Here is a 19598-nt window from a genome sequence, read left to right on the forward strand (position 1 = left end):
AGTGAATGACAAAGCTTAATGTCCAGCCCTGTATGAAGTATGAATGGGCCACATTTCAGTCACCATTTCATATTGTCTGACAACAAAAACAGAAAAATATATAGATTAAACAATTTTATTGGGAATTTGGCTGTATTAAAATATATTATGTGAGCAAAAAGGGTAGCAGCAGAGAAGCAAACAAATTGCCGCATGAATTCATCTATCGACATTTAGCGACACACACACACACACACACATATATATATATACAGTACAGTCCAAAAGTTTGGAACCACTAAGATTTTTAATGTTTTTAAAAGAAGTTTCGTCTGCTCACCAAGGCTACATTTATTTAATTAAAAATACAGTAAAAAACAGTAATATTTTGAAATATTATTACAATTTAAAATAACTGTGTACTATTTGAATATATTTCACAAAGTAATTTATTCCTGTGATGGCAAAGCTGAATTTTCAGCATCATTACTCCAGTCTTCAGCGTCACATGATCCTTCAGAAATCATTCTAATATGCTGATCTGCTGCTCAAGAAACATTTAATGTGTACAATTGTACAAAATATTTGTGTACAATATTTTTTTCAGGATTATTTGATGAATAGAAAGTTCAAAAGAACAGTGTTTATCTGAAATCTAATCTTTTGTAACATTATAAATGTCTTTACTGCCACTTTTGATTGATTTAATGCATCCTTGCTGAATAAAAGTATTCATTTCTTTAATTTCTTTTCAAAAAAATAAAAATAAAAATTCTTACTGACCCCAAACTTTTGAACGGTAGTGTATAATGCTACAGAAGCTTTGTATTTCAGATAAATGCTGTTCTTTTGAACTTTCTATTCATCAAGGAATCCTGAAAAAAAAAGTACACAACTGTTTTCAACATTGAAAATAATCATAAATGTTTATTGAGCAGCAGATCAGCATATTAGAATGATTTCTGAAGGATCATGTGACACTGAAGACTGGAGTAATGATGCTGAAAATTCAGCTTTGCATCACAGGAATAAATTACTTTGTCAAATATATTTAAATAGTACACAGTTATTTTAAATTGTAATAATATTACACAATATTACTGTTTTTTACTGTATTTTTAATTAAATAAATGTAGCCTTGGTGAGCAGACGAAACTTCTTTTAAAAACAAAAATCTTTAAAAATCTTAGTGGTTCCAAACTTTTGGACTGTACTGTATATATATATATATATATATATATATATATATATATATATATATATATATATATATATATATATATATATTGCATTAAAAATTTAAAAATTGGCATTAAAAAGGCATTAAAAAGCATTAAATTAGATTTGATGAAACCTGCAGAAACCCTGATTAATGCGGTGACAATATGATAACAGCCATTAGAGGGCAATTCTCACACATCAGTCAAAAATGCAGAGAATTGGCAAATTGAAGGACAAAAAAACTGTACAAAAAGCCTCAAGGATGCGAGTTTACATGGTTGGCAAATCACAGAATTGTTGTAGTCCTTATTAAACCTTTAGTTTTCCTTGCTGGTGATGTAATAATTTTATATTTTTATTGTTTATAATGTTAGTTTTAGTAGCCTATTACAATAGGCCTATGGATACATGAAAGCACTTTACACATTTGATTTATTCCCTGAGTCTCCTGGAGAAATTTCAAAGACAATAAGCACTTTTATAGCAGTCAATTACACCTATCAGCATCAGTGATGTATAAGGAAGCATCATAATTAGGCAATCCCAGAGGCCTCTGGTGTGTTTAATAAGACACATGACAGAAGGGCTGCAGTCTAGGTGACCGTCCAAGGCTAACGCACATCCAGTCGTCTGCATGTTGCGGCTAGCTTCTGAGAGTCTGAAATGCAGGCATTGTCTTGCTCTCGTGTTACAGCAGATTATGGAGCTCTATTTTAAGTGTTTGTTCTAAAGCTCCAAACCAAAGCCCAACGGGTCCTTGAAATAGTGTTACAAGCTCCCTCCATAAATACAAAAGCAGCCGGGGCAGTAATTGCTTTATGATGGGGTGCTGCTGACTGAGACTTGACAGTCCCTGAGATTTTGCAGGCTAGAGGATTTTGGAGGACTTTAAAGCAGGTAGCACCTTCGTACCCTCAGGGATGTTCTTGTTTGGTGGTCTTTCCAGTTGAAGCAGAAAGTATGTCAGTCTTAGTTTTTCATCCTAGCTGATGTTGGGTGGTTGCAACTGGCCTGTTTTTAGAATGTCCCCTGATTGTAGCAGGTTCAAGGCAGGTCAAGGCCCGTCTGGTTGGTGAAAGAAAGAGCTAACACAAACATGAGAGGCAGGTGGATGCAGATGGGCGTAGTTGATCCGAGAGTTGGCATGTATCCATGACGTTGACATCTAATAATACCTCACATTTCACCATGCTTCTACAAGCAATCTATTCCAGTCGAGTTCTAATCAACGTTTCTTTGCAACTTAAAAGGTTAGTTCACCCAAAAATGAAATTTCTGTCATTAATTGCTCACCCTCATGTCGTTCCAAACCCATAAGACCTTTGTTCATCTTCATACCACAAATTAAGATATTTTTTGATGAAATCCAAGAGGTTTTTTTTTAATCTCCCATAGAAAGCAACATAATTACCACATTCAAGGTCCAGAGAAGTAGTAAAGACATCATTAAAATAGTCAACGTGACTACAGTGGTTCAACCTTAATGTTATGAAGTGACAAGAATACCTTTTGTGTGCAAAAACAAAACAAAAATATTGACTTTATTCAACAATTTTGTCTCTTCCCTGTCATTCTCCTGTGCTGTTGACGTTGTATAGACAGTGCAGCGCTTCCGGGTTCTTCGTCAGACACCAGTTCAGTATGGGGGATAAAAAAAAAAAACTCTCTGATTTCATCAACAATATCTTTATTTGGTGTTCTGAAGTTGAACGAAGGTCTTACGGGTTTGGAAAGGCATGAGGGTTAGCAATGACATAATTTTCATTTTTTTTAACCCTTTAAGGCTGGGACACACCAAGTCAGCCAGAAGGGAATGTCGGACCGTTTTTGAGTGTCAGTTGGCCTAAGTTTTTTCTGTGTGTGTCAGATGCCATCTTGGTTTTTTGGGCCGATTCAGCATGTTGAATCAGTGTCGGGCCGTTGGTGAGAGAGAGAACTCTGATTGGCTGTTCAGCTTTGAGTCAGTGCATGAGAATAAAAGCCAAAGTGATGAAAGCAAGCAAAGAAGTCAAGACGGTACAGACAGATGGCTGTTATAATTTTACGTTATGATATTCAAAATGGTAAGCAAGCTCTGCCTTGTTTAAGGTTTGCATTGTTGGGGAAAGTTACTTTTAAAAGTAATTCGTTAAAATATTGCGTTACTCCCTAAAACAGTAACAAATTGCATTACTTAGTTACTTTTTATGTAAAGTAATGCATTATGTTACTTTTGCGTTACTTTTTCTCACCTGGGCTTGGCTTACTTGTGTTTTTTTTAATCACAAAAGTTCTGTTTTTGGCAAATGTAAAGGCCCTTTCAAATCAAAAGTGAAATGAATAAGCTTCAGGCTGAAGGAAATGCTAATTCACGCTTGTACAATAGAGGGCGCATCCTTTCAGCTGTGCTGCCATTCTGGAGTACAGTAAAATAGGACACAGGAGAAGAAAGTTCAATACTTAAACAAACTGTCACTAATAATCATTTTTGCTTATTAGTATGGTTGAATTGGATCATTGAATGTCAGCAGCAAAGACATTGGTTAATAAAGTGAGATTAAATACATAAAGTATATCTAAATTGTACATTACTTATTTGAAAAAGTAACAATGTAAACAATGTAAATTTAAAAGAAATTAGTTACTTTAGTAGTTACTTAGAAAAAGTAATCTGATTACGCAACTTGTAATGCGTTACCCCAAACTCTGCCAGTTTGTATATCTGCAGTCCTAGCTTCGGTTTCTCTTTTTGAATGACAAAAATAGACTATTGATACCTGCTGAACATAGTTGACAGTCACCTTTAGACCTTTCGGTCTGTTCAATTGCAGCTTTTTGGCCGAGGCGCAGTCGACGAGAGGAGAAAACACAGTCGGTTTTCGTCAACACTAGTTCTTTGACGTCGGCTCGTGTCCCGGGCTTTACATGCATTTGAAATGTAACCTCAGAGCTTACAACGTATGAGAATACATGCTAAAAATAGCAGTAGCCTAATTCAAATGGACAGTCTTTTGGGACAATCAAACCCACTCTGACCTCTTCTCTTGGGCATCTCCACTGCAACTCGCCATGTCTTCACCAGTGGACATTTCTACCAGAGTATATTGTCCTACTTTCGGGTACACATCGCTGATGCTCCCGGACATCAATTGCACCTTGAGCCACTAGTTTGTCCCTTCGTGGAGGTGGCGGAGGTTTGAGACGACTGCGTTTGCTAACTCTGATGGCTCGAGGAGTCCCCAAAGGCTCAGTGGGGTACAGTGCCACTTCACTGCCCTCTCTTACCATCCCATCTTCTTGGGTGGGTTGGTAGCTGCTGCTGTCATCATTGTTGTTGGAACCAGGCATTCCAGAAATTGTAGACATTCCTCCAAGAGGTAAGGGTGGTGGAGGGTCGTCGTCCAAAAGCACGGAAGCAGCTTCATCGCCACTCGAGTTTCTGGTCCCTCTTTTGCGGAACCCCCCCTTCACGTCTTGAGTTGGCGGGATGCTGACATCCACACCTTGATTCCCGTTCCCGGACAGGTAGTACTGCTCCTCTGCGTACATCTTCTCCACCAGCATCTTTCTTATGCTTTTTTGCCTCACGGAGCGCTTGATGGCACAGATTAAGTCACACACGTTTAGCAGCAAGGACAAAGCGGCCGCCCCCAACATGAAGTTCAGCATGATTGTTTTCTCAGTGGGTCTAGAGATGTAGCAGTCCACCATGGTCGTGCATGGTGTCTGCTGACACATGACGCGTCTGGGGATGTGGAAGCCAAACAAGTAATAATGGGCAGCTCCAAATCCAGCTTCTACAACTATCCGAAGCAACAGCTGCAAAATGTAGGCTCCTGTGAAGTACTTCACCCGCCCCTTCTCAGCCTTCACAACGGTCTTACAAAGAGATGCTTTCCTGAACGATTCTTGATGGATCTTATAGATGGAGTCTGCTTTTATGGATTCAGACGTTCCGTTATCAGCAGCTATGCCAGAACTCACTTTGTGGATCACATAGATGACAAACATCATGTAGGGAAGGCACAGGGTGGTGAGCTGCACCAACCAGAATCGGAAAAGGGAAAGAGGGGCAAACATGTCATAGCACACATTGGCACAACCAGGCTGAATGGTGTTACACACAAATCGCTCCTGCTCATCCTGGTAGAGAGGATAACCAGCAAACAGCAAGACTAGGATCCTTAGGAATACCACCAAGATGAGCCATGCTTTCCCTAAGGAAAGAAAGAGAGCATTCAGTTGATAAAGACCTTATTCAGTTTAACACCTTATTCAGAAATGTACCTTCTCAAATTGGTCTGGAAATTGTTAAATTGAATAAACTAGCCAGGTATTCTTTTGACAAATGAAACTTCAGTATTGTTTTAAAAGATTAGTTCACTTTCAAATAAACTTTTCCTAATAATTTACTCATCCCCATGTCATCCAATATGTTCATGCCTTTCTTTCTTCAGTCGAAAATAAATGAAGGATTTTGATGAAAACATTCCAGGATTATTCTCCTTATAGTGGACTTCAATGGCCTCCAACCGGTTGAAGGTCAAAATTAAAGTTTCTACTTACGGAACGAACGCCAGTTACATTTTTTTTCCCGTAAGTAGAATAAGGAAGGCGTAGGACATAAAGCGTAAGCTTTTTGGAGAATAAGGCAACACGGTTTTGGCGGAGGCACTTAGAAGGTGATCGTTTGTTTATATAAAGCATATACAGTTGTATTTTTTTCGAAAATGACCAATCGTTTTGCTACATAAGACTCTTATTCCTCGTCTGGTATCGTTTAAAGCCCTTTGAAGCTGCACTGAAACTGTAATTTTGACCTTCAACCGTTTGGTGCCCATTGAAGTCCACTATAAGGAGAAAAATCCTGGAATGTTTTCATCAAAAACCTTCATTTCTTTTCAACTAACGAAAGAAAGACATGAACATCTTGGATGACATGGGGGTGAGGAAATTATCAGGAAAATTTTATTCAGAAGTGAACTAATCCTTTAAAGGGGTCCTTGATTATAATTTCACTTTCTGAACTTTAGTTAGTGTGTAATGTTGCTGTTTGAGCATAAACAGACTCTGTTACTTTTCTGTTAAAGCCATTTAATCACTTTACAGACATTTTAGATACACTTTACACAAGTAAATCTGTAACACTTTAGTATGGGGAACACATATTCACTAACAACTATGACTTTTGCCTCAATAATCTCCTAATTCACTGTTTGTTAATAGTAGTTGTTGTAGCATTTAAGTTTAGGTATTGGGTAGGATTAACGGATGTAGAATAAGGTCATGCAGAATAAGACATTAATATGTGCTTTATAAGTACTAATAAACAGCCAATATGCAAGCTAATAAGCAACTAGTTAAAAGTGAGAATTGTTCCTCGTAAATCATCTTGAATTATAATTTTGCATTATGCATTAACTGTCAAAATATTAAACAATGATACAACGCCCCCCAAAAGTATTAGTTCAGAATGTATGAATATCATTCCATGACATCCAAAATAAATAGCAACAAACTTCTTTGTACAAAGTTTTGCATGTAAAAATGTGCTATCTTTAAAATAAATATTGGTTTTTGAAATCAAATACACTAACATTCAGACATTATAGGTGTGGTTTAAGTGCCCAGATACTTTCTGGAGCCACTGCATAAATGTGTTTGAAAATACTAAAAGCGTCCACATACCTGTGAGGGTGATGTTGTGGTTCAGTGTTATGAAGATCATGCCTGATGCAGCCAGTTTAGCCATGCTAGCAGATTTAGGCCTTCAAACCCCGAGAGGACCGCACAGAATATCTCGCTGATCAAAACACAGCCCGCTTGATTCCACATAAGAAAAGGAGTTTTACAGTCTGTATTAAACTCAGTCCAAGCAGGCATTACGAATAAACCCCATTTACAAGCACTCAAAATCCTAGTCAGGTCCTAGATACCAGGTCGGGTGTAATCGGCAAGACTCGCCACCAGCTTGGCTTCCGATCTTACCTCTTCCTCTGTCCTGACAACAACTGTTCTCAGACAACAGAAGACGAGAGATGTGAGCTCCATTGTGGGGCTATTCTTACCCACCAAAGGCATGTCGGCACGCAGGCCTTGCTGTGATATTTGGTCTCTGTTTGTCCTTACAGGAGAATAACTAGCTGGATCAGGCATCAAATACCCCGTATTAAATTCTCATGTATGATGGAAAGCATTTCAATGCCAGTTTGTGTCTATTGGGTGGCAGAATCCTTTTTTTGTGTTGACATGAATTTCATTATAGTGCATTTATTTGATATTAAGATACTAAAGACATTTACATAAGTGTATCTAAGTGTTTCGTTGGGTGTTGAGATCATGCAGAAAATGTAAAACTTTTAATCTGAGGCTCCTTTCTGTTGGCTTCTGTTAGCGATGTGCTAGGTTGTTATTATTACGTTATTAAAAAGAATCCCCTCTTTAGCTCCGTCCTTGAGGTGTTTGACATGACTGGATGCCATGGGATCAGAGTAGATCATGATGGAATCTCTAGAAGCTTTTAGCCCTGACTAAATGACCTCTGAATGAGGGACATCTGGACAGAGCGTTTGAAGGACTTGTGTTCTAATGAATGGAGATTTATAGGTACACAAATTATATATTGGCAGCTGCTTGTGAACACTTACTGTAAAACTTCTTTTTGATATATTGAGGGCACTGAGGGAAGTTGACGTGAACCTAAGGGCAGGTTCAAAGCAAAAACACGAGTCACGGGAAGTGGAATGGAGAAAAAACGCAAGGTCTCGAGATGTGTTTTTTTAAATTTGAGCGCCATTTTTAGAATGCAATGTCATGCGCAAGATGCTGCAAAAAAACGAAAGAGACGAGCGCAACTTTACATCCCTCTAGCGAGTGTTTACATAGAAAAACAATGGAAAAGTAGCGCATTTGAATGGAAAAATGCATTCTTTAGTATTTAGAAATAATGTTATTCATCAAGTCTATTAAAGGCTGTTCTGCATCTGACTTTCTTGGGATCTGCTTGAGTATTATTATTAATCTGTCTTGGGAAGTCAAGTAGGGAGATTATTTCTTTTTCTGGAATGTGTTTATGAGATTAATTACACTAGGAGCACAGCAAATTGCATCCTGTTTTAAAAAGTGAGTAGGCGAACAAGAGTTTAATTTTATGCCTGCATGGAAAAGACAATGCAAATCATACAGCATTTGCAAGTGTAACCAAATATGTTCTTTTGAACACACAAATACATTTTGTACATTTGTGGTGATTCACAATTCAGAACAGATGATATGTCCCAGATGACAGCCATAAATATTTCAATCACTTCTTCTTTCTCGCCTCTGTATCTCTGTAATTGGATTAGCTGGATAAAGGTCCATTTTAAGGCAACTAGCAATGGTGTAGTTCACCAGGGACACATTTAGAGGTGCAAAGCTGAGGACTTAGGATGGGAATGCATAGACCATATGCTATAGCTAATGCATTATTTTTGGAGATATGTCATTGAACCATTTATTTGATCAAATTAAGTGAAAAGCTATATATGGCTGTATTTGACTGATTTCTAGGGAAATCACATCGAATAGCCTTTATAGCTCCAACATCCCATTTCTTAAAGAAATGAACTGTAAATTTCAATTTCAATATGGTGCTCAATATGATGCTTTGTTTTCCTTTAGTATGTAATGTATCTATTTGTGAATGCATAAAGATTTGCAAAGTTACAAAGCTCATAGTGTTCCACAAAAAGGATTTATTTTAACAGAGAACATTGTTCCATTGCCTCTTGATTGAAGTTCAGATATTACTTCTCCAAACATCTACATCAAAGTGTGAAATATTAGCATAATGCCCACCAAAAGGCATATGCAAAGAAAGATTCATGTGAACTACCTATTCTAGTACACCCAATAACCAAATAATGACCTTTTAACCCTTTCCCAGCGCTAGCATTTTTGATAATTTTCACCCAAATTTTATGGCCCACAGAAAATTTTGTTGTATGACTATCTGAACAAACAATACATCAAAATAAAGAACTGTGCTTTTAAACAAAATAAAAAATAAATAAAAATATTCTAGCTCAATAGCATTAGGCAGTTTTGATTTATACGTGGTTTAATATTTGATGATCATGTTAGATTACATGTAAGCAATGCTTCTATCGCTTGTTTTTGCTTCTTCTTCGCCTGTGTTTTGATCCAGAGATTCTGTACTCTTTTAAAAGATGCGTAATGGGGGTTGTGCACAACAAACTTCTATGTTCTGTACAACAGGTCGAATCGCTTCTGGTTCAGGTATGCGCTTCATTAAATATAGAAATGGTTTACTAAAGATCCCTTCAAAAGAGTGAGCAAAGATGAGCATAACCAACATATGCAACATTTAGATGTTTAAATCGAATAAAACGCTACCAATAAAAATAACCAGATAAGTTAGCTGAGTCCATAGATATCGCCGTCAGTTTTATGCCGTTATTTATGCAATGAGACCGGTTTTCCTGTTTGTTCATGTGACGTTTGGCATAAAGCCTATAGCGCCCCCTACTGTATAACAGTGAAAACATGGATTTCTGGAAAATTCCACCAATGGCAGGAAGATGTAAAATAGCATTATATGGCCACTTTAGTAATACTTATGAGGTGACCAAGACTATTTGTCAAAATTATGCAATGATTGTTTACTGCAGGAGTGGTTGAAACCGTTCTGAAAATTATGGTGAATTCTGTCCTCAAAACTACAATAAAAATAGGCTATTATGCCACCAAAAGTCAACATGCTCCTGTTTTTTTCTTTTTTTTTTTTTCTTTCTTTTAAAAATGTGGAAACATTTAATGATTTTTTTTAGCCAAGATTTAAGGTTTGTGTTTATGCAGAAATGTACATAAATATTCACTGGACAAAAATTGTGACAAGTATATGTGACAATATAATGTAGTCCCTAAACCTGCATCATGTGATCAGGCTCAATGAAAACACATCAGATCAGTTTTATTGCAACTTTAAAAGTTTATTCTTGTGGCGGTTTCTAAACATTGCTTCTGAACTGGGAGCATCAGTTAAAATCATAGTCCGAGAACAAAAGAAACTGCATGCGACCATTGTAGCCTCCAGCTCCTGGGCGGATGACCGCAGGCGACTGGGTTCACTTAGTTAAACAGAAAGTAGAATGAACTAAGATCATACATAGGAGATAGGATTCAGCCTTTGGCACAATGAAAACACATACTGAGGATGGGTTTGACCTTTGGAACAGAAACAAATGACAACAACAATGTATTATTCATGATAACAGGCATACAACCAGTGACTGAATATAAAATTAAAACTCACAACTACAGCAGATTTCTTTTTTTCTTTTTTTTTTTTTTTCACAGGAAACCATTTATAGTATAAAGGTTCTGAAAGATTTGAATTTGTAATTTCCTAGAAATTGCAATGAAAATGACAAGGATTACAGAGAGAGACAGATGGAAATATCATCAAGAGAGAGGTATTAAATAAGAAACAAAAAAACTCTATGCAGAGGTAGAGTTCAGTGCACACGGCTAAAACACGCCACTCGCCTGCCTACTGCCTCGAGTTTACAACACCTTCTTCAGATCCAACGCTGGGCTGCATCCTCACATGCTCACAGAAAATAAATAGAATAATACAATCTTCAAATGCTTTTATCAGTCTTTCGATTTATGATTCCGTTTTCCTCACCAAAGACAATTTCCTTGCACGTTTTCCCTGATTTCAAACGGTTTCCAACACACTTCAAATGTGCAGAGGGAGTCTAAAGCGCCGCCATTTACAAAGAACAGATCTTCCTTGAGAAGAACTTTGGTAAAACCACCTTTATCTTCAGGAAATTAACCAAAACAAACATCTGTGTTCACTGTCTTAGTTTCACGGTTTGTCCAGTATCACGTCTGTCACAAGATGCGCAAAGGTACACGAGTGCTTTGCTCAGGGAGTGAATCTGTCAAGAACATGTCTGGGTTATATTTCACCCCAAAATCACACGAAATTAAAAATTATATATTGTATGAATAAGATAATTAAGCCTATTAATCACATTTTTTTCTCCAAGTGTGTTCATTCGTATGGAAGCTTGTTTCTGCCACAGGATAAAAAAGGTAATTGAAACTTGTCTCACAATTTTGACTTTTTCCCCTCGCAAATGCGATAAACTCGCAACTGTTAAAAATAAAGGCTGAATTGTGAGACATAAAACAACTCGCGGGACAAACTCGCAATTCTGACTTTTTTTCTTGCAATTGCAAGTTTATATCTCACAATTCGAGTTCAGTTATAAACTTGTAATTGCAAGAAATAAAGTAAGAATTGTGAGATATAAACTTACATTTGCGTGAAAAAAAAAAAAAGAGTCAGAATTGATCAATTCTGACTTTTTTTCTTGCAATTGCACGTTTATATCTTTCAATTCAGACTTTTATTTCTCACAATTCCAAGTTTGTATGTCAAAATTTGGACTTTTTCTCAGAATTGTGAGATAAAAAGATATAAACTTGATCCAAATTCTGAGCTTTAAATTTGCAGTATTACATACATATATAATTCCATGGCGAAAACAAGCTTCCATACATGCCTAACGACAATCTTATGGTCCTAAAATAGGCATAATTTTCTTTATGCAAAATATAATTTCCTATTTTTTTTTTTCTTTTCAGTTTGCAAACAATGTGTAACCTTTGTATGTCCAGTTGTATGCGTTAACACACATTGCCGACTTACTCTATTGTATACAAAGACTTTTTTTGGGCATTTGAGAAAATATAAAAATACAAAAAACCAAACAAAGAAACAAACAAAAAAAATCTAGATTATAATCTATGTAAGAACATTACACTGCTTGAAAATAATGGTCATTTTGATGTCATCTGTAGCAAGAAGTATGGAAAATTCGCTTTTTTTTTATCATTGCTGCTAAAATGAAAAGAAGTTACATTCATGTCAATATAACCTTGTGAAATTGGTTCACCACTTTTGTGGTGCAGAAAAAAGGTTTAACTTGACTGGAAATTCAATTAAGGACAGAAGAATATGACTAAAGAAAAACACTTCAATGACAGCGCTTAGAAACTGTGTCAGAAGATTGACTTATTCCTGACAAAACAACCAACATATTTATATTTTTCAAATTTGTATCCATCATTGTCCAGAATTTAATAATAATTAAGAAAAGTAAATACTGGTGACATATAAATATCTCAAGATCATAATTAAATTTCTTTAAGTATGTTTAATTATGTACAATATACAAAAGATATTTTTGGAAGTTCTAATTCTCAATAAGTCTCACAGATGAATATGTCTCAGTCTCTCTTCACATAATATAACGAAATCATTATTACACACATCTGATGGCATAATTCAACACATGCTGATCTTTCGAACTGGGAAGAACCGATTTTAAATCTAACTTCTTTTGCTAAATAGTCATTTTGATGTCTTAATGAGAATGAAAGATAACATGATTCATTTTCATATTCTATATCTAAGGCCATATTCCCGCTAAACGCAGGCACCGCAGGTGATGGCAGTGGATACAGCAGGAATTCCTCTTCCTCACCAATTCAATTCAGTCTCTGGTTTGACGCATTGTAATTTTCAAATAAAACACTGCAATCCGTCCAACCATTTGTATCGCAGTGGCACCATTAGCCTCACCTTTAATAGCATGTTTTTTGACACCAATTGTAACCAAATATTTGGACTCATTAAATGTCATCTCTAAGTACCCCAGGAACCTTTCAAATATTAGCTCCAAATGCAATAGAGCACAGTGCATGTATTGCTTGGAAAATTTGGAAATGAGTGACACATCATGTGTATATCTGTCGTTTGTTGAAGCGAAGGATGAGATGAGTATAAAAAAATAATAGAGACAAGAATGTGAAGGTTATAAATGTTCATGGTCATTGAGAATGGAATGTCACTGTTGGCTCTAGAAAACAAAAAAACTTTGATTTCAGTATTAAAACTTCCAATTTCAGTCTATTTCGACATTGTACATTTTGAATTTAAACTTAATGGAACGATAAGTTTCCTCGTGTAAATACAAAGCCAACTTCCATAATAAGACTAAACGGCACGAACTGCCTTGATCAAGTATTACAAATTGGAAAAAAAGGTAAAAAAAAAAAATAGAATGAAAAAATTAAATGAAATAATCAGACTAAAAAGATGTCCAAATTGTATATTTTCCCATTAAAGGATTAGTTCACTTCAGAATTCAAATTTCCTGATAATTTATTCACCCCCATGTCATCCAAGATGTTCATGTATTTCTTTCTTCAGTGGAAAAGAAATGAAGGTTTTTGAGGAAAACATTCCAGGATTTTTCTCCATATAGTGGACTTCAACATGAATCAACGGGTTGAAGGTCCAAATGTCAGTTTCAGTGCAGCTTCAAAGAGCTCTACATGATCCCAGATGAGCGAAACGATCGGTCAATTAAAAAAAATAAAATTATATACATTTTAACCACAAATGCTCTGCTCTGTGATGCGCCATGCATTACATAATCACGTTGGAAAGGTCACGCATGACATAGGCACATGTACTGAGCAAGTGTTTACAAAGCGAACATGCAAAGATTAACTAAAGTCAAACACCATAAAAAAAAAAAAAAGGTGAAACAATTTTGATTTTGATGTTGGAGGAGAAAATGAGATGGAGTTTTTCGTCCTATTGCGGTACTTGAGTGACCTTTCCAACGTGATTACGTAATGCGTGGCGCATCACAGAGCAGTGCAAGATGAGCATTTGTGCTTAAAAGTATATAAAGGGATCATGTAGAGCTCTTTGAAGCTGCACTGAAACTGCAATTTGGACCTTCAACCCGTTGAACCCCAGTGAAGTCCACTATATGGAGAAAAATCCTGAAATGTTTTCCTCAAAAACCTTAATTTCTTTTCGACTGAAGAAAGACAGACATAAACGTCTTGGATGACATGGGGGTGAGTAAATGATCAGGAAATTTGAATTCTGAAGTGAACTAATCCTTTAATGTGCATTATTAAAGACTAATTTTAGATCAATAAACCATCATTAAGGATGTTTTTAATTGAATTAAAATAAATCTTAAAACAAAATGTTAAATAACAGTATGTATAACTACAGTGGTGATTTCATAGTGTGATCAGCTCACAGAGAAATACTTTTAGGAATGATATCTGGAGAAGTGGTTGATTTTGGCCATCTTGATACGACACATCCTTAAGCGTCCATGAGAAACTTTTCTAACCGTACAAGATCATGTGCGAATACTTCCTCACCTAGAATGGCAAACACGTATGACACAGAGCTGTTGGAACGCTGTTCCAGTCATTGGGCGTCTTTTGGAGTTTCTCCCTCGTTTATATCCTTTCACCCTCCAGTTTTTCTGAACTGCAGTGTCCTCCTCTCTAAGCCACAGGTTGGAAAGTGATCTTGTGTGGGTGTCTCGTATATACAGCAGCCGTACGACCACTCTTCAGAACAAAAACCTCTGGCTCAAGAGTCTTGTGGAGGTACTAAGCATGTACGTGTCCTCTTAGAGAACGCTTCTTCTGACAGTCTCTTTTCTCAGTCTCTCGTGAAAGTCCCCAACGTCCACCGATATTAGGATATGATGGCCGGGGACCATCTGACCACTGTCAGGTTATCTGCGCTCACTGAGCGCTTCTTGGCTGCTTTTCTCAAGTCTTTATATTTGTCGTCACAAAGCCTGGAGATCGCCTGTGAGAAGGGGAGATAGATAACAAGATTTTACAATACCGTTCAAAGGTTTGGGATTGGTAAGATTTTTTAAATATTCTTGAAAGAAGTCTCTTATTATGGAGTCAAATTAATGCCTTAAAGTTTTGCACAAAAATAAAGCTTTGCAAAACACAAAAAAGAATTGAGCAATAAAAAAAATGTTTTGCAAACAAAAATAAAGAATTGCAAAAGGAAAAATAAAGTATTGAGCGGAAAAAAATGAGTTTTGCAAACAAAAATAATAAATTGCAAAATAAAATAAAAATATAATCAATTGTAAAAATCAATGACAGCTGTAATCCTATTTTATCTTTGCCACATATTTTTCATGCTCAAACCTACTAAATCATTTGCAACGCTCATTTAATTCTGCGTTTCAGTCAAGCGTGCGCTCACGATACCTGTTTTCCTTTGCGCTGCACTTTTCTGTGCGGATCTCTTTATGGCGCTGGTTTGACGTGGGGGTGGAGTCAAGAAACGGGGGCACGCCTCTGCGAAATGCATTGGAGGGGAACGTAATCGGCGACAGGTGAAATAATTCTTTGACATGGTTAAAAATAATGAATGGTTTGTTTTTGTTGGTTTGTTTAGCATATGTTGTCGCCGATTACGACCCCGTCCAATGCATTTCTTATAGTAATATGACCCGTTGCGCTCTGTCTCACTGCCTGTGTCCGCTTTTGTGTCCTTAAACATTCGTTTTTTGGGGTCGACAGCTTATTAAAACGTATTTCTGTGTTTTTTAGCTTGTTAGCTGTACACCTTGTCACACAGCAGCTTTTAGGCATTGTTCTGTTTTTTGTAATGAGTCAGAAAAGACAAGAAGGCAGCCTGGAGACGGTTGGATTGTTTTTCCCCCGGTGGGCGTGGTTTTCAGATTATAATAAATGCGCTCTGTCTCTATGCTTGATCTGTTCTGGGCTGCGTTCCAGTTCGGTTTTAGACACGCACTCGCGAACTTCCCTAAACACTTCCCCTCGGGGGAATCCCTGCCGCCATTTTGAAGTGCGCTCCACTTCGTGAAGTGGACGAGGGAAGTTTATATGGACAGACCCTCGCTCCCTCGGTCAAAATCTACTTCATATGTACACTTCAGGCAGCTCCATAACCCACAATGCAACACGATTGTGACGTCACCGCATATCGCGTTTAATTTACCCACCACAAACAAATCTATGATATATTAATTATTTTTTAAACATTTAAAACACACATATATACATATAGAATGCTGTATTAAACAATTTTGTAAGGGGAAAAATAAATAATAAATCAGCTCCATTGCGGATTCCAAGTGATCAAGGGCTTAGGACGTTCCAGTTCAGCACATACAAAGGTTCCGCCAGAAGTGGGCACTCGTGCAACGTAAGCAATGACGTACATCCGAGTCAACGAGACCGAGTGAAGTTAGCGAGGGAAGGGCATTTAAAAACCGAACTGGAACGCAGCCCTGTTCCGATCTGCGTCTCCTGCCGATGACGTGTTTCGCGGGGGCGTGCCCCCGTTTCTTGACTCCACCCCCACGTCAAACCAGTGCCATAAAGAGAACCGCACAGCGTTGAAAAGTGCATGAAAAATATGTGGCAAAGATAAAATAGGATTACAGCTGTCATTGATTTTTGAAATTGATTATATTTTTATTTTTGCACTACGTTATTTTATTTTGCAATTTATTATTTTTGTTTGCAAAACTTATTTTTTTCTGTTCAATACTATTTTTCCTTTGCAATTCTTTATTTTTGTTTGCAAAACATTTTTTTATTGCTCAATTCTTTTTTTGTTTTGCAAAACTTTATTTTTGTGCAAAACTTTAAGGCATTAATTTACTCCAACTTATGCTTAAACTTTAATTTTTTTCCTGTGATGCAAAGCTGAATTTTCAGCATCATTACTCCAGTCTTCAGTGGATTTATAAGTTTATATCTCACAATTTCAAAAAACAAAAAACGAATTCAGCTAAACAATTGCGAGAAATAATAATATAAAAAAAGGTCAGAATTGACTTTATTTTTCGCAATTCTGACTTTTTTCCCCTCGCAAGAGTTTGTATTCAGATTCTTCATAAATCATTCTAATATGCCCATTTGGTGCTCAAGAAACATTTATTATTATTATTATTATCAGTGTTGAAAACATTTGTGCTGCTTCATTTTTTTTTTTTTTTGAGGAAACCGTGATTCATTTTTCAAGATTCTTTAATGAATAAAAAGTTCAAAAGGAACAACTTTTTTTTTTTTGTACATTTTAAATGTTTAAAAAAAAAAAAAACACATTTAAACGTCTTTACTGTCAATTTATCCAATTTAGTTTAGACAGTTTAAAAGTCTAACTATAGTGTATATTTCTGTATATTATTATATTCCATATAGTATTTCTATTCTGAAGTACAATCCACCCAATGCTGCCCTTACTCAAGGTGTTCCCCAGGGTTCTGTTCTTGGCCCTTTTCTTTTTCTAAATGATCTACATTATTATTATCTGTAACTTATTAGAGATGACAATGTCATGGTCCCACTTTATATTAAGTGGCCTTAACTACTATGTACTTACATAAAAAAAATAAGTACAATGCACTTATTGGGATCATATTGAATTGCAAAACACTTTTTCTGCTATTGAGGTGGGGTACGGGTAAGGTTAGGGAAAGCTTTGGTGGTATGGGTAGGTTTAAGGGTAGGGCTAAGGTGTAAAGGAAGGGTCAACAGTGTAATTATAAAAATAATTACAGAAATTAATAATTACGTGCAGTGTTTTTAAAATATAAGTACAATGTAAAAACATGTTTGTACACAATAAGTGCATTGTATCAAATGATTAATTTAAATGTAAGTGCATAGTAGTTAAGGCCACTTAATATAAAGTGGGACCTTAATTTTGAATTTTTATTCAGTGTTAACAATGAAATGAACACTGCTTTTGTCACTTTTTACAAGATGGACAAAATTTGTCACCAAAAAAGTCATTCAGTTTAACCAAAATTTCAGTTTTACTGAATGACACTTTTGGTTATACCGAATGATGATATTTTCAAACAATGCTAACAGGCTGATATCAAAAGGACAATCAAACATTTTCTATTTAATACAAGTTTTTAAAATATTACAACATTTTCCATGTTTTATAGCGGTTGTACCGAATGACCTGATGTTTCGGGACATGCATATGAGCAAGTGAAAACATGATTTTTTCAAATAGTTAAAAGAGAATTAGTTACTTTGTAAGTGTCTGAATGATGTCACATCCTGTCACATGATATTGACCACATGACTTGATCCAAAATGGTCTCTTTATATTGGTTACTCCGAATGACATCAATGAAATTCTCACAACAAAGTGACGACTTCTACACATAATTTCAATACCATTTTGCACTATGTTGATATATGATGTTATAAAATCATGCCAGAATAAAAAAAAATATATATATATATACATTTATTACATTTTAAGATATTTTAATCACAAATGAAATGGCTGTATTAAACCGAATGACCTTTTGACACTTCAAAATCTCTTTATAAGTGCAAAATATAATAAAAAAATATCTAGATGTATACTTTGGTATACCATATCTGTTTTTTTATTATTATTATTAAGGCCTTTGGACAAAAAAAAAAAAAAAAAAAAAAAACCCCGACACATCATTGACCCACATACATAATTAGCTAGATTCACATTTTATGCAAGTAAATGTGTCACAGAAGTATTGGCCAAACCTGTACTTTCTGATGCAAGAACTAAATTTCCAAGTACAAACACCTCCATGAATAAGTATGAAAAAGTTTCAAGATACAAGATGCATCTCGTGTCCTGTTATTTTTGATACGACAGCTGATTGTGTGTGGGAGTGTATAAAGATGGTCAGAGCGGTATGGAAGCAGGGGGCTGATCCTCATGAAAGAATTGGATCACAAACCACTGACTGACTGATTGAGCTGTCCACCCACAGACCACTGACTCTAGATGGGCTAGTGGGCTATTACACCACCAAAAAGAAACCACACACACACACACACAACTGAACTAACATCATTATAGGCCCGGTCTTGTCAGAACTGTAATTGGGCAGCATTGAGGCTGAACGCTGGCAAAAGACACACATGGGAATTCAGGCGAGGTAATTGCTCAGCCCTGCTGCTACTGAACCAATGGACCAATACAACATGTCACAATATTCCTTCTTTTTGAGAGTTGCAACAAAGCAAGCTTTTAAGTTTCACCACCATATTCCTTATAACTTGAGCTTTGCTTGAAAACCTAGAAGCCATAGCACACTGGGATGTGATGAGCTCTTGAGTGACAATCTTAGATAAATATCATGAGCTATATAACGTGTGTTAATGATCTAGAGTGGTATTGACCCCTCACCTCCAGTTTCTGGGCTTTGTCTCTGCTGAGAGGCTCCAGGGGAAAGCTGAGGTTGTTCGCCTCGGAGAGCGAACGCAAGTCAAAATAGTACTTGGCGTAGACGCTTGATGGGACGTTAATATTGAACTGCAGCAGCTCCAGAAACTGCCGCTCCAACTCATTCCTGGTGGGAGAGAAAGAAAGCAAAGATAATTAGCTTTGTGCATGTTCCTTTTGACATTTGTCAGTGGGCGGAAATATGCGAAAAGAAAATCTTGACGGTTTAGCTATTGAAGAAAATTCTGATTTAGCATCTTTCAATGGAAATCAATGTCTT

At 36.3% G+C, this 19598-nt stretch overlaps 2 protein-coding genes across 5 annotated transcripts in view; both read right to left on the reverse strand.

Annotated features, from left to right (window-relative positions):
• Window positions 1-3492: 3492 nt before the first annotated feature.
• On the reverse strand, window positions 3493-7518 carry LOC125258117 (gap junction delta-4 protein). The gene is given in 4 exon segments (XM_048174959.1): window positions 3493-4294; window positions 4297-4323; window positions 4326-5396; window positions 6868-7518. Coding segments are annotated over 4 exon segments (1257 nt in total). The 5' UTR covers window positions 6932-7518; the 3' UTR covers window positions 3493-4199.
• A 6698-nt stretch (window positions 7519-14216) lies between these two features.
• Window positions 14217-19598, reverse strand: part of ccny (cyclin Y) — a 70183-nt gene continuing 64801 nt past the window's right edge. For all 4 annotated transcript variants that reach the window (XM_048174280.1, XM_048174279.1, XM_048174282.1 and 1 more), the window contains 2 exons: window positions 19283-19445; window positions 14217-14893 (listed from right to left, as the gene is read on the reverse strand). In XM_048174280.1, the coding sequence (XP_048030237.1) occupies window positions 14777-14893; window positions 19283-19445 (280 nt within the window). In that variant the 3' untranslated portion in view covers window positions 14217-14776. The remainder of the gene's footprint in view (window positions 14894-19282; window positions 19446-19598) is intronic.

This window comes from Megalobrama amblycephala, linkage group LG22 (assembly GCF_018812025.1).
Source record: "Megalobrama amblycephala isolate DHTTF-2021 linkage group LG22, ASM1881202v1, whole genome shotgun sequence".
NCBI classification, from domain to species: Eukaryota; Metazoa; Chordata; class Actinopteri; order Cypriniformes; family Xenocyprididae; genus Megalobrama; species Megalobrama amblycephala.